Genomic DNA, 15,901 nt, shown 5'->3' with positions numbered 1-15,901 from the left:
ATATGGATATCGCACAACCCTCGTCTTTGTAAGTATGAAAGAGAGAGTGGGGGAGAGAGAAAGCTTGTTAGTGCTTTGGAAATACTTTTTTCTTGGAATCTGATTGTGCTTGCAGAGCTCGGCCTGCGCTGTCGAGACGATAAATGTTCAATTACACTTTCAACTTGTATGTTTTTCTAAAAAGGCAATTCACTTTTAGCATTAATGCTCCCTCTGATGACTTCCCCTTCTTTTCCCCTAAATTTCAAAATGTTATGTTAACTTGATGCTCAAGTCTCCCTGGCAAAACACCAGTAATAAATCACTGTTTTTTTGTGAGCCTGAAAAAAACGAAAAAACAAAAAGTTGCTCGATGCACTCTGGGGAAAACTCCATTGTGATTAGCTTCATAATTGGCAACGCTGCGGAGTTCTCTTGTTACGAAAAGGCTAATGGAAGAGGAAGGAAATCAATACCTTATGTCGGAACCTCATGACAGGTCGATACGGTGGCGGACCGAATCCCTCCTCCTTGCCAGGTCTCCCCTCAATGACTCCCACTCCGAGGGAGACCGCTCCCAACAAGAACGCCAGCGAGCACCATCTGGATGTCCTCATTGGTCTGTTTCTGTCAAAAACAAAACAGACATAGTGAGCAGTTCGGCAGACCCCTTCGACGTGGCTGCAGTTCAATATCAGTTGGGGGGCTGAGACCATACATCAACCAAGGGGCTATTAGTGTAGACAATAGACACCACAAATCTGTCGTTGGTTTAAACTAATGCTATCAATAAGTGCCTCACAATCGGCAAAGAAGATCAGATCTGCTTTGGAATCAATTAAATGGAAATAGGCATCAAGAGAAATTAAAGATAAAGGAAGATAAAAGGAGTCGATGTATTAGGATAATTAAGGTGGTGATTTTGCATTAATTAAGCATTAATTAGGTAGCGGTACAGCAGTACATCTTCCAATACAATCAACTTCACTGTGAGACAGAAAGTATGGCTTAATACAATCATTTTCATCAGTTACATCCAAATGCTATTTACATAAGGTATAGTGGCAGCTAATACATCACACCGGAAAAGGATTCCTATCTATTAAAGCAATAACACCACACTGAATATAACTCGCCTTCAATTATTCATTACACAGTGTGAAAACAAGTTCGACCTTGGCACGACGGCAATTAAACAAACATCATTGAGAAACAATGATCATTTCCTTAAAAAGCAATTTCTGTGGCCCAGATAATGCGGGAAACATGGAAAGACACAGCACATGCTAACGTTATACTGCCTCAACATGCGTTAGTCACTGGTTTACAATTCCGCCTTTCCTTTTTCAATAGAACTGCCTGAAAACTCCACAAATGTCGCTGCTTTAAAGTCCTCCTCACACCGCAAGCGTTGGATAACTGACATCATGGGTGTGACCCTGTTCTCCTGTTGCTCTGAGTAGTAGACATATCTCGACAACTCTGGCAGTGCTTGTTCCCATAGGTGAAGGGTCAAATTCACAAAAACAATGTGTCACCAAAATCTGCTGTAAGACAAGGAAGTGTTCATACTGTGTGCCTGTGACTTCTTGGCTTCCTCTGCACTTGCTAGTCCCCGTGCTGACGATGCCACTCTTTCTCTGTTGTTTGAGGACAGAGCAGATCCAGGTTCAAATACTATGTGAGATCATTTTGAATACATTAGCTGGGCTGGACTGAGCTTGTCTGGTGCAATGGAACCAATAGAATAGTAGCAAGTGCAAACCCCACCCATATGACATTCCAGGCAGGCTAAAGCAAATGCTAAAAGATTTCAAAAGTATTTTAACCCAGGTCTAGGTCTGCCAGCGTCATCAAAATCTACTGTTTCCCACTGGTGTCTAATTGTTAAATGGAATGGCATTTATTTTGGATCTTGTGTCACAGACTGAGGCATATCATTGTGTATGTATATTATTTTCCTACTGTCATGTTTTGCAGTGGGGGATATACATCAATATTCAATGATAATAATAAATGATTGTGGGGGAAACTCACTTCATCTGCCACCAATGTCATAATATGTTGCATAAGCCTGTGTATCCCTTGATGCTCATAACTTAGTGATGATATGGTAATACTGTGGTTGCTGGTTAGATGATTCATTGATATATTAAATGAATCATCGTGGCAGTATGGATCTTTCTTGTTGTACGCCACTGGTTTGATGTGCAGTATAAAATCAAGTGTATTACTGACTGAACCAATACATTTGTCAGAGGGCTTGGGTTTGAATCAAATTAGTTAGGTTTCTTTTTATGCCAATGAAAGTACAGCTGTCCCATGACAACTTCATTAATATTTGACTCCTTCCACAAAGATGGCAAACGAAGTGCAAACCTTTTTCAAGTAAAACCCACATCTGCTTTTAAATCAACCAGGGGCTGCATTTGAGAGACAGATCGCAAGGCTTCAGAGCAGTGGGTGTTTGCGTGGGGAGCAAAGTGAGAGAGACTGAAAGTGGCGGTGTGGCAAATGCAGTTTGAGACTTGTAGAACAGAGGGAGGTTTTCTTCCATTGGCGTTACTGAGAGCCGGGCTCCAGAGTGGTGCAGCGGTCAAAGGCACTGCGTCTCAGTGCTTGAGGTGTCACTACAGACACCCTGGTTCAAATCCAGGCTGTATCGCAACCAGCTGTGATTGGGTGGCGTGCGTTTGGCCGGTCTAGGCCGTCATTGTAAATAAGAATTTCTTCTTAACTGACTTACCTAGTTAAATGCAATGGCATTTGTTTGACTGGTGGATTGCCTGCTCAGTGAACCTGACTTCATATACTACATGTCTATGTTGATCTACATGTGTGCAGCTATGCTATGGTTGTGCTTTGCGTGATGACTAGAGAGAATTTCTTGACCATGTGACCCCGACCAGGAAAATAAATTGCCCAGTTCTAGTGCTCAACACTCCTACTCCTCCCCACTCATATTTTCTACATTTAAACAGATGCAAACCCCCAGGTGCATAAGCAGATCTCTTTAAGCATGCTCAGCAGTATTTCTGTATAGATCCATTTCCGGGATGGAGTTACTGCTGTTTGTCTCCAAGATGTCTTCTACATTGGAAATATCTGCCGTGCTGTGTGTCTGCCACACAAACAATATCCCGCGTCTTCTTTCCAAAAGTTATCGTGGCACTTCTCTTACTCCCACTGCCCACCAGCATTGTAGCCTACACAGATAAAGTGACGGGAGAGATCCTTCAGTTTCAAAGCAACACCGAACCTTCTGCACTACTGCTATGCTCTTAACTTTGTAACTCTCGCAGGAGCTGAGCTTATTTTGGTGTCTTGTTCTCTCACCTAACAGCCTACACATAGAAGACAGACAATAAACCCACTGATATTAGAGTAGTGGGAGAAAAAAAATATTATATTTCCCGATGATGGTGCCCAAACTTGTCCCTGGTCTGTGTCTATCAGCAAACCTACTTCACATCGGAACCCAATGTTTCCTTTAGCCTACCTGCAAATTGTCTGTTCCTTCAATTCATATTCCTCACACTACACCAGTCAGAACATACAGAACATATAAAACTCATATTGTTGCTTGGCATAATTACTTTGCCACATACCATATAGATAGATAATGTGTTACAAATTGCAGCCTCTAGGCAATGTATGCATGCTTCCTATGGGAACTCTACACCAATACCAATGTGTCCCCCTGACTACATATGGAAAAAAACATGAACCTCAAATATCTCAATATATTTCCCCAAATAAAAAGCATTGTGGAGTAAAATAGAACATTTCCATGTTGACATGTCATTTTTACCTGGAAACTATTAATCTCCATGCACATGACAACAGATGTTTATTTGAGTCTATGTCTATGGGTAGAAGTAGTGTCCCTCTCGTGTGATGTGTTGCTTTATATCGAAGGTACAATCGAAGGTACAATCCTTCTCTGATATTCATCAGACACTGTATTAAGTGGTTTGTGTTGCCTCCCTCATACTGCATCAAGAACTACACTGACAGAACTCAAATGTAACATTTCCAAGTTCAGCGCTTCCGCTCTTTTCTATAACCTGTTTGGAACACAATATGATCTATACTTGGCATGTATGTTTCTCTCTTATGAGTGGCACAAATCAGGATAAGGGGGAGGGGAATGGGAAGGGTATATACAAATTAAATACTGTAGTATTTACTATAGTTAAAAAAAAGTGGAGTGTTTTTGCAGACATTACTGTAGTATTTACTACAGTGTATTTTTTGGGGATAATACTGTAGTATTTACTATAGTATTCTACAGTATAGCACAACATTCTATAGTAAGTAATACACATGATCTAGGGATACTACAGTGTGCAGTATAGTGTTCTACAGTATACTGCAGTTTACTACAGAATTCTATAGTAAGTATTCTATTATAAACTGTAGTATTATTTTCATGTGGGGACATAGACACATATAGACTGTCCCTGAGGGTGGCAGGTAGCCTAGCGGTTAGAGCGTTGGGCCAGTAACCAAAACGTCACTGGCTTGAAAACCCGAGCCGACGAGGTGAAAAATCTGTCGATGTGGTCTAGAGGAAGGCACTTATGCCTAATTTGCTCCAGGGACACATACCACTATGCCTGACCCTGTAAAACAACACATTTTACTGCACCTACATATCTGGTGTATGTGACAATAAAACATTTTTTTTTTTTATTTCCTCTACCTAGAGGGCAATTATCAACGTCTTTCCAGTATGTCTGGCAGTGGTCACATGACCTAAGCCATGTAAACTGTTGGACACATGCCCATCTTAAAAGGATAAGAGAGGAACCAGAAGACTAATCCTGGCCTAGGGACAGATGTACGGTGCCCATTGTAGGACACCCTTAACCTCCAGCCTCATGCCTCACCCCTCCTTGTGAGGAACAAAGCCTCCAAATGCCAGATGGATGGAACAGCGTTGCACGCTCACCCTCTCACCACTCTTTGTGAGGGGTTAGCCGTGAGGCTTGAGGCTAAGGATGTCCTAAAAGGCCTTAACCTTCACGAAACAGGCCTCACCCTCTGAGGAGCTAGGGCTTAGGGTGTCCTAAAGTGGACACCGAACAGCTGATAAATATCCCTGACTCATTACACAAGGAACACAGCTTCCAAATGCCAGGCGGATAACGCCGGCACACGCTCGCCCCACCAGATAACAGATGAGCCAGGCGGATAACGCCGGCACACGCTCGCCCCACCAGATAACAAATGAGCGAGGAGTTAGGCCCTTGTGTACATTTGTCGTCTACATGTTGCATTCAAATTATTTATTATCCCAAATCCTTTTTATGAGGCTGTTATCTGGTTTCATTCAGATATCCATCCCAATGCATTAAACGTGATCCCATTGAGCTTTGAACTTATGCTTTGTGTGTTCTTTCCCCCTAAATCCCTTGTGCACTGAAGATGCATGCCTGTTGGGGGAGTGTGTGTGTGTGTGTGTGTGTGTGTGTGTGTGTGTTTGTGTCCGTCTGCCTGACTGGCATGCCTATCAATCTGTCTGTCAAGAAATCCAGCCTTCTATCAACTGCACACACAAAACAAAAACATTCTTACAGATAAATATAACTGTTTTCAAACTAATTACTGTATCCTTACATGAACTAAAGTTACCCTCTCTTCTCCAAGTAAAATAAAAACTAACACTCGTACTTGACTTTTTCCCCCTTACTAGTTCTGACTTTGCTGATAGCTACTTTGAGGAAACATCTACTTACTATGACTGTGATGTGTGGTTGTCCCACCTATCTTTATCTTAAGATGAATGCAGAAATTGTATGTCGCTCTGGATAGAAGTGTCTGCTAAATTACTAAAATGTCAAATGTATTTAGTTGGTTATAAAATAAACCAGCACAGATGAATGCTTAGATCACATCATCACGTAACGCCGTGGCGACAAAGCCCTCCGAACTAAATCACTCTTAAAACGTAATCCCTTATAAATCATCCCAGGAAGTCCATATCCTGAGAAGATAAACACTTGAAAATGAAATGTGGAATTTCAATGATTGAGAGGCTCAGCAGTGACTGTCTCTCAGCTCTCAGCACCACCAGCAGAATGCATCAGCAGACAACGAGGCATTACCGTCAATTCCATTTTTTATAAAAGCACCATTCAATGTACTAGAAGTCTCATTATACTTTATGGTACTGGATATGAACGCACTACAAGCCATTTAGAATAATAAAACTCTCCATGGTTTGCTTTTGAGAGACAAAGGGTTTTATTGGTGACAAGTGGGCGAAAAAAGACAAAAACAATATGGCTGCCTCATAGCCTGTAGGAGTTAAGAGGTAAAAGAGAGTTCAGCCGGTCACTCATTGCACTGTAATGAGTCTCCAGTGTTTTCCAAGTTAGCTGTCTGCTTTGCTCTCAGTGGGACTTCCAAGCCTGGGCGCTTTTCAAAGGTTTCTAGCTAATCATTTTCGAGAACATCCAACAAGGTGTGTTCCCCTCAGTGTACGACCAGACTGGCAGTCTTTCTTTGATCTAGCAAGGCTACCTTTCCTTGGTCTTACACCGTGATCAATGACTTGCTATTAATTATTAAAATGTAACCTAATTTATCCTCAGAGAGTGTTGCATTATTCAACTGGCTTTGGACAACCACCTGTAATAACGTTTTCAGTCACTGGCCTTGGGAACAATAACAATCCATGTATCAAAGGAATGAATGTATGTCACGCCTCCAGGGGGATTGTTGCAATCATCTATGCTCATTTATACAACGGGTGGGTCTAATCCTGAATTCTGATTGGTTAAAACAGCATTCCAGACAGTGTCTATTCCACAAGTTACCACCGTCTAAATCTATTATATTAAAATGCCTATTTACTCTGTTCCATCTGACCGCGCAATCCGCTGTCTCCTCATCCCAGCCAAGCAATTTATAAACTTCATCACCACTATAAAATTCATCTAGACATTATCTCACATTTATTTTAGACTAACATTTAGTTTTCAACAGCGGAGATTTGTATAGACCTTGCTGTCTGCCTCTCTGACATTCAATCTCCAACTGTCCCATAGTAATGAACGTGAAGGGAGTCGGGACGAGACAGACAAGCAGGCAGCGTTTCTCAGTCAGTCTAAATCATGAATCAGCTGGTATCATTTTTATGGATATATACAAAGAAATGTCAATTGAAAAAAGGTAAAACGAAACCAAGTGCAGTTGGTTTGCAGTCTTTCCAGCTTCAGTTTGAAGTTATTGTGTTAGCTGTGTATTCGCTAGCTCTTCTGAACAACAGTGTCCTGACGAGTGAGCCCATTTTCTATACCAGGTGAAATCGAGCCTCATTAGCTCATTGTTATGGATGTATCCAAATAAATGTCTCTAGAAAACAGCTTAAACAAATGCAAATGCAACTACTTTGCTGTTATTCTGGCTGCACTTTTTGACGTGACTATAAGTTAGTCGTAGTTGGCTAGCTAGCAAGTAAGGGATAAGAACGTTGCCAGCCAGTATGGCAATGGAACATTTAGAACGAACGACTGGGTCGCGTCTCTAGCAACCAAACCGATAGAAAGAACGTCCAGCCAGCTTGGATACCAGCCCTATATTTGTGTCGAGACTATATCTTGTGGAAGGATGAAATAGTATGAATAAATGAATCAAAATAAAGTTTTTCATTAAAATATGTCAATCGTTATTTGAATATGGTGGTAACCCGTTGTATAAAAGTGATAATGCCTGAGAAGCCGGTGTTCGGAGGATAAATTGGCTTCTACTTCGTCTCGGGCCTAACAACACCCGTGCCAATATATCCTCCAAACACCAACTTCTCTGGCATTATCACTTAAATATTGTATTGTAGATACAACAAAATCCCATGACATTCTCTCTATAACTATAGCTGAGAGAAGAACTGAAGAACTGGACAATGAAACGAATGTGAAATCTCAGGGCTATGTAAGCAGGGCTTTCCTCAATCGCTACACAACATTACATAAACACAGTGATGTTATTTAAGGAGGGCCAGAACAATGTGGCCACACTTGGCCAACGCTGTGATGTGGGGCGAACTGTGACCTGTGTGTCCATTAAAGTGCAACGCATGGGCAGACTCCTCCCACATAATAACCAGAGAGCAAACCACAAAGACAACAACACTTAAAAGTGTTTTGATCTCAACCCCCGTAACCCCACATACGTTGGCATGAACACACACACGCACGCACACACACACAGGATTACCACACAGCTACAGTGGGCGAGCTTGTGGTAACCCGTTAACCCTCAACCGCCCTGTTGATGAACTAGATAAATGACCTGACCATCTGCCTTCAAGACCAAAAGGATCAACCCCACAGGGTTAAAGACACGGTCCTTATAACGAGCGCGCTGAGAGTCGGGAAGCAAGTACAGGGAGTGACTGTTTTAATAAAGAAACAAAACAATAAACACGAAACACAAACAACGCACCGACGTGAAACTTGAGTCAATAACAGCTGAGGAAAGAACCAAGGGGAGAGACAGATATAGGGAAGATAATCAAGGAGGTGATGGAGTCCAGGTGAGTGTCATGAGGCGCTGGTGCACTTGAAGATGGTGACAGCAGCCTGATGACCTAGAGGCCGGAGAGGGAGTATACGTGACAGTACTGCACACAGCAAACAGCTTGAGCCCTATGTTATACATGCCACGTTTACATCCGTAATGTATCTTTCAAATGGGGATACTGTTACACTAATGAAAGTGTTATGCCATGGCTGAGATTCAGTCAAAATTGCAAAATCCACACTATGGGCATATAGCATTGCTGTGCCACAATGAAGTGCACTTTAAATGAAAAACAAGAAATATCGAACCATACTATTACAATTGGGTTCCTAATCACTCACTAAGCTAAGTGCTAACATGTTAATGAGATTGTAAACGCCCTCGTCTGTAGCTGCCCCTCTATTTGTGCTACATTGGCAAAATGACGCTAGACTAGCCCACTGTCTGTGTATTCACTGGTCTCACATAGACCTAATGGAGACAAAGTCATTCAAAGTCGATAAGATATTTCTCACAGCCCATAAAATAGCTATAGCCATGAATAGTGGTGAGTCCCAAATCAAACCCGAACGCCTGTCCCAACCCGCTGTGCACTAACGTAGATCTGACGTAGATTTGCCAGACATGACTAGAACTGAGGACTCTGCTGCAATCAATCACAACAAGTGCTAAATTCCCAATTGACCCCTAACCCCTAACCCCTAACCCCTCAAACCTAAACACTTTGGCATGTTTCCCAGACAGATTAAGCATTGAGGATCAGGGTACAGTATGATACAAGTATTTACAAAACGTTTACTCCAACACTGCGGTATTCCATTCATATTTCATCCATGAGCTTTCCAACACCAATATATGTGCAACACATTGCCAGAGTACCCCTGTCTGCTCTCTAATCTCAATCTAATCGTAATCCATTTTCCAGGGGCTGTATTCATACATTTCAAAATAGAAGTGCTGATCGTTTTTTCCTTTTTAAATTGTAACAATGGGACAGAAAGAAATAAGCCACTGGGTCTAGCTAATGAGCATGCGTCGGTTCGGTCCCCAGGGCGCTTGAAGTCATTGTAATGAGAGGCAGAGCGCACATTAATTCCTGCTGTTCCGTTAATATGAGAACCTTTTCCCCGGCACAATCTCATACCTGTTGCTAAACAAATTTAATTGGGTACATTTAGGTCGGAAAATAAAACGTGTGAAAAATGCAAATGTCAAATGTCCTACTGAGTTGGATAATGTTTCGCTGAAAGGTTTTGTAATCACACCTGGGCTCAAAATCGTTTGGTTGAGTCTGCCTGGAGTGCCAGATGGTGAGGTTGGCCGTTTTGGTTGGTTTATTAAACCAGGGATTAACAGGCCCAGATAAAGTATTTGAAATTCATGTCTGTTTGTAATGCATGGGATTCAGTGTAGCCTAGCTATCATATGTATTCTTATACCAAAGCATTGTTGAATACTCATTTCTGACTGGCCAGAAAACATTCTAGAATGAGCATTAAAACCAGATAACGGGACAGTTGGAAAAGATATCGGACACCTTGCAATCATGGCGCAATATAAGCCTACACACGCAGACCATACTTGCTACAAAGTTACAGAAAGCTGAACCAACAACTACACAAACCAAAATTGGATACATTGTAAACCGCAGGTCCAACGAGGAAAAACATAGCTAGCTAGCTAGCTAGGATTGATTTGTTTTTTGCAGAGACATCTTTTTGGAGCATCTGATGATGTAACATTGTGAGTGATGAACATGAATTTCTCTGGTTCCTATGCTGTCAAATCCTCCCACGTTTCTAGTTTAACCAGCTGTTTTCAGCAACTGATCTTTTTTAATTCGGTAGCCATTTTGGCAGGTTTGCTAGCAACAAAGTATTTAGCTAGCTTCTAGCCTAGTGTTTGATATGCAGTGCAATCTCCTCGTAATGAACACTGTCGTGTGTCCTGGCGAGAAGGCAAACTTTTCTAGCTATGCCAGGCAAAATCAGGCATTATCAGTTCATTGTTACGGATGTATCCAAGTATATCGGGCCGTTTCCGTCTACCGGAATTGAGCCGTCTACTGGAATCCCCCCAGAAGCGGCCCGATGCTATTATAAATAAGTGTATACAAAATTACCCGATTTAGTCATTTAAAATATTACTATTATACATTTTATACTCATGCACACAAATTTTTTATTTTTTATTTTTTACCCTCTTTACATCATATCCAATTGTCTGTCCCATCGCTGCAACTCCTGTACGGCCTCGGGAGGGGCGCAGGTCGAGAGCCGTGCGTCCTCAAACACAACCCCGCCAAGCCACACTGCTTCCTGACACAATGCACGCTTAACACGCTTAACGAATGTGTCGGATGTGTCAGCGTGCATTCACCTGGCCCGCCAAAGGAGTCGCTACAGCACGATGGGACAAGGACATCCCGGCCGGCCAAACCCTCCCCTAACCTGGACGATGCTGGGCCAATTGTGCGTCGCCTCATGTAGCCAGCACGGGTATCGAACCAGCATCTGTAGCAATGCAGCGATGCAGTGTCTTAGACAGCTGCTCCACCCAGTTGGCCCCATCCACAAGGTTTAATGCTTATCAATTTCCCTGCACAAAGTATCAAAATACTAAAATACTACTTAAATGGCACTCTTAAAGAATTTAATGTAAAAAAAAAAATGTTTTTGATCACAGAAGCAATTACAAAATATGGAAAAATAAATAAATAATGAAATGTTAATTATATAATGCAGCCCTTGTAATCATCTGCCAGAGAGTAACCACAATCGGCCAAAACCCCAAGTTATACATTTGGGCCAGATAACTCACACCGGAATCGGCCCGAGCCCCAAGTAATACATTTGGGCCAGACAACTCAGACCGGAATCTGCCCGAGCTCAATCCCCGCATAGTAGCCATAAATAATACTGCCGAAGGCGGCCCAGACTCCAGTCACATGACGCCGGCCGAGTCTGACTCTCATCCGAATGACCCGACTCTCAGCCGGAATCGGCCCAGATCCACTGGGTTGTCACTGAGCATGGCAACGGAACATAAATAACGAACGAATGGGTCGCGTCCATAAATATCGAACTGATCGAACAAACGACTGGGTTGCGTCTCTAGCAAACAAAAGTTGAGAAAGTAGGAATTTGCTTTTTTTTTTAAAAATGACAGCGGTAAATGTGTACTTTCATATTGTTTTCTTTGGCAACTTTGGTATAAGCTGGTGAAACGCCTCGGTTCTGTACATCACCTTGGAAAAATAAACTCCGAAAAGGACTTGGCTCCGCCTTGTCCCGCTGCGTCATCTATTATTTCCAAGGTAATGTACAGAACGTGGGCGTTTCCATTTACATATAGTGACATTTCCAATGCATTTTCGTTGTTATTGTAGGTTATGCCGGTCTACGGAGGAATGTATTGTGTTGGGTATCCCATCAATGCCTTGGCTAACAGCATTTTTATGTCAACGTGTGTGTGTGTGTGTGTGTGTGTGTGTGTGTGTGTGTGTGTATCAAATTCTCTCGGATTTAGACAGAAGAGGTGTTGTTCCCTTCTGATGTTTAAGATTAGGGGGCACAAACCCATGAAGTGGAAGAGACACGATTAGTAAAATCGAATCGATACAGAGTGAGCAGACGGCATGGGCGATGCTTGAATATTGAAGGACTGTTAAACACAAGTTCTCCAATATTCAGCACCTTCAGATGAATTTGAATCAAGGTGGCGCTGACATGGGAGGTTTCTCATGACTGTTATCTTCAAGTTTGGATCGCAAGGGGCTGAGAGAAGTAGAGGGGTCATTAGGCCTGCCAGAGGCAGACAATACAAAAACACATTGGGTAGATTTTCTCCAATCAACCCATTTATCAACAAATAGTCCATTTGAATTCAATTTAATAGTTTAAAGAATGTCGGAGTTTATTCAAATCGATAACACTTTAAATCCAGTCGGATTTAAAGACTTAGGACTAAAGTCCTACATCTACTGTTGAGAAGATACAGTACACAACAATGCAGAGTAGCGGGAGAATTTACAAATAAAATGAATGTCCATCACAGTCTCTATAAAGCTAAATGAGTCACGCGCAGCGAGAGAGCGGATGAAAAAAATCTCGAGTATCCCGTAATCCTTCCGCTGCTAACAGTGTCACAAGGATTATAATGCTCAAGAATAACACGCCAAATACTATGCAGCGAAATGAAACGCTCCGAAGTACCGGAGTGGACCGTCCCTGCCATTCCCAAATATATATATATATATATATATATATGTTGGGCCATGTTTGGGAATGAATATATATATATATATTCATTCCCAAACATATTGATTTCGTTTCAGAACTAGGCTACTCATCACGGCATTCTAGCAGCGCAGTCACCTATAGCGCACTTACAAAAAGCATGCACTCCACTCGCAACTTCATTGCCATCAACTGATGCAGTTGCATTGCCTACAGTTCAGAAAGCATAGCTTGGTTTATCAAGTAAGTAAACTAAATGCCAACCCCGATACATATATGCTTTGAATAAGATGCCATGTTTCCGGTGATGGAAAAGAGTTGTACGGAGGGATTTGCCTTTGATGTCGATTAAACTGCAGTTCGATGCTAAATGAAACACTTTTATGGAAGGTGCACTTTCAGTGGACTATGGCTTGTTTTTCTATTCACATTCCACCTTTTACTTGTGTTATTTAACAGTAGAAACACTAAGAATATCCATGTATATTGTGTTTTACCTGTATGTCCAGACGCAAACCATCCAGAAGGATAATCCGAACGAGATTGTTTTTTTAAACAGTAGTTCACAACAACTATATGTCAAACTGGTCCGATCAAATCCACCGATTGTAACTCGACATCCACACAATAGCCTAGAAGTTTGTAAACGTGAAGTCTGTAAATCCTTTTCGAATACCATCAACCATCGGGTAGGCTACGAAGAGCGAATCTCTGACGTTCAGCACCACCAGAGGAGTGGACAGCTCCGTTAGAAACTGCGGGTCTAACCTCTCTGGATCGTCTCCTGTGCCACTGAAGCACAAGCCACCACCTACAGGATGCGTCCGGATCCGATTTACATACAGTCACAGGAATAACCAATCAAAAGCCCAGCGGAAATCTCCAGCGCGAAAGTGGAGACAGACAATCTGCCTCGTCTGATTCCATCCACTGGAATGAATTGTCCTTGACTGAGATGAAAAGAGTTGGGGGCTGTCAAATGTCCCCCTTCCCACTGTTTAGCATTTTGAGTCACTAAAATCCGTCAGTCAAGTCCTGCAAGCATCATGCAAGCAAGCGTCATCCACGGACAGACAAGGTTTTGACAAATATGGTGGTCCTCCAAATTCATACCAATGCAATAATCTATGTTTTCATCAATATGAACATTATCAGCTGGTACAGCTTTTCTTTCCTTTTATAAACTGAACAGTGTCATAAAGGCATATTCTTTCAAGTTATTCTACCAAGCACACATAACCTCTTCAATCTCCAATACATTGATAGGCTAAGAGCCAATTAATGCTTGATCCTAAAATGTGGTCGGAGGCACCTTATGGATGGTGTGACGCAATTGCGAAGCCCCTGAAGGCACGCAGAGGCCAAATTGAGCTATGTACCTCGTCGCAGTGCGCCTTTCAAATGTTGAAACAATTCGGAGGGCTATGTATATCTCCGCATTGACATGATTGGTTGACATTAGGGGAAGGTGGGAGGTCCTGCATTAACACAAACTCCTTGACAACTTCCTTCACAACAGCTCGGCGCTGCTTGGCGAAGCGCAAGAAGTATGAATGCTCTGACTCCTGCAGAGGCCATATCACCGTACATTCTGCACGGCCAATGCAGACGGCAGATTGACCATGTAGCACCTTTTAAGCCTGGAACCTTAACCATCTTGAAACAGTAGTGAATTCCAGGCTAAGAAGGCATACAGGCGTATTAAAATACAATTTTCTTATAAATCACCAAACATGGGCAATATTCATGCCAAAAGAGCAATGTTATTTGCAGGAAGTGTCACATATATATCACCATAATCAAACAGGATGCCCATGGATAGTCATACAGCCCCATATGCCAACCATGTCATTGCCACAGACAAATTCATTTACAGCGAGATTTATTGTCGGGAATAAGTGGAAACACTCCATATAACATTTTCACCACGACCGGTGTGTATCATGGTACATATGTGCACAGAATACCCATCTCACCCAGGTATTGCTGAAATTGCACCAGTTAATCGTATTGGCAATTAATGTCTTGCATATACAGTTGAAGTCGGAAGTTTACATACACTTATGATGGAGTCATTAAAACTCGTTTTTCAACCACTCCACAATGAACAAACTGTAGTTTTGGCAAGTCGGTTAGGACATCTACTATGTGCATGACACAAGTAATTTTTCCAACAATTGTTTACAGGCATATTATTTCACTTATAATTCACTGTTTCACAATTCCAGTGGGTTAGAAGTTTACATAGACTAAATACACTGTGCCTTTAAACAGCGTGGAAAATTCCAGAAAATGATGTTATGGTTTTAGAAGCTTCTGATAGGCTATTTGACATAATTTGAGTCAATTGGATGTGTACCTGTGGATGTAATTCAAGGTCTACCTTCAAGCTCAGTATCTCTTTGCTTGACATCATGGGAAAATCAAAAGAAATCAGCCAAGACCTCAGAAAAACAATTGTAGACCTCCACAAGTCTGGTTCATCCTTGGGAGCAATTTCCCAACGCCTGAAGGTACCACGTTCATCTGTACAAACAATAGTACGCAAGTATAAACACCATGGGACCACGCAGCCGTCATACCGCTCAGGAAGGAGCAGTATGACATGAATGAACTTTGGTGCGAAAAGTACAAATCAATCCCAGAACAACAGCAAAGGATCTTGTGAAGATGCTGGAGGAAACAGGTACAAAAGTATCTATATCCACAGTAAAACGAGTCCTATATCAACATAACCTGAAAGGCCAATCAGCAAAGAAGAAGTAACTGCTCCAAAACCACCATAAAAAAACTGACTACGGTTTGCAACTGTACATGGGGACAAAGATCGTACTTTTTGGAGAAATGTCCTCTGGTCTGATGAAACAAAAATAGAACTGTTTGGCCATAATGACCATCGGTATGTTTGGAGGAAAAAGGGGAGGCTTGCAAGCTGGGGAACACCATTCCAACCGTGAAGCACAGGGGTGGCAGCATCAAGTTTGTATGGGGGTGCTTTGCTGCAGGAGGGACTGGTGCACTTCACAAAATAGATGTCATCATGAGGAAGTAAAATTATGTGGATATATTGAAGCAACATCTCAAAACATCAGTCAGGAAGTTGAAGCTTGGTCACAAATGGGTCTTCCACATGGACAATGACCCCAAGCATACTT

General features: G+C 42.1%; 1 protein-coding gene across 5 annotated transcripts in view; it reads right to left on the bottom strand.

Moving 5' to 3' along the window:
- LOC115205099 (follistatin-related protein 5) overlaps positions 1 to 13,687 on the bottom strand; it is a 156,717-nt gene extending 143,030 nt beyond the window's left edge. For all 5 annotated transcript variants that reach the window (XM_029770730.1, XM_029770732.1, XM_029770733.1 and 2 more), the window contains exons 1-2: positions 13,244 to 13,687; positions 456 to 606 (exon numbers count right to left, since the gene is read on the bottom strand). In XM_029770730.1, the coding sequence (XP_029626590.1) occupies positions 456 to 606; positions 13,244 to 13,425 (333 nt within the window). In that variant the 5' untranslated portion in view covers positions 13,426 to 13,687. The remainder of the gene's footprint in view (positions 1 to 455; positions 607 to 13,243) is intronic.
- Between the last annotated feature and the right edge of the window lie 2,214 nt (positions 13,688 to 15,901).

This window comes from Salmo trutta, chromosome 13 (genome assembly GCF_901001165.1).
Source record: "Salmo trutta chromosome 13, fSalTru1.1, whole genome shotgun sequence".
In the NCBI taxonomy this organism is placed as follows: Eukaryota; Metazoa; Chordata; class Actinopteri; order Salmoniformes; family Salmonidae; genus Salmo; species Salmo trutta.
The sequence above is the reverse complement of the archived record's forward strand: the minus strand, read 5'-3'. Positions and strand labels throughout refer to the sequence as shown.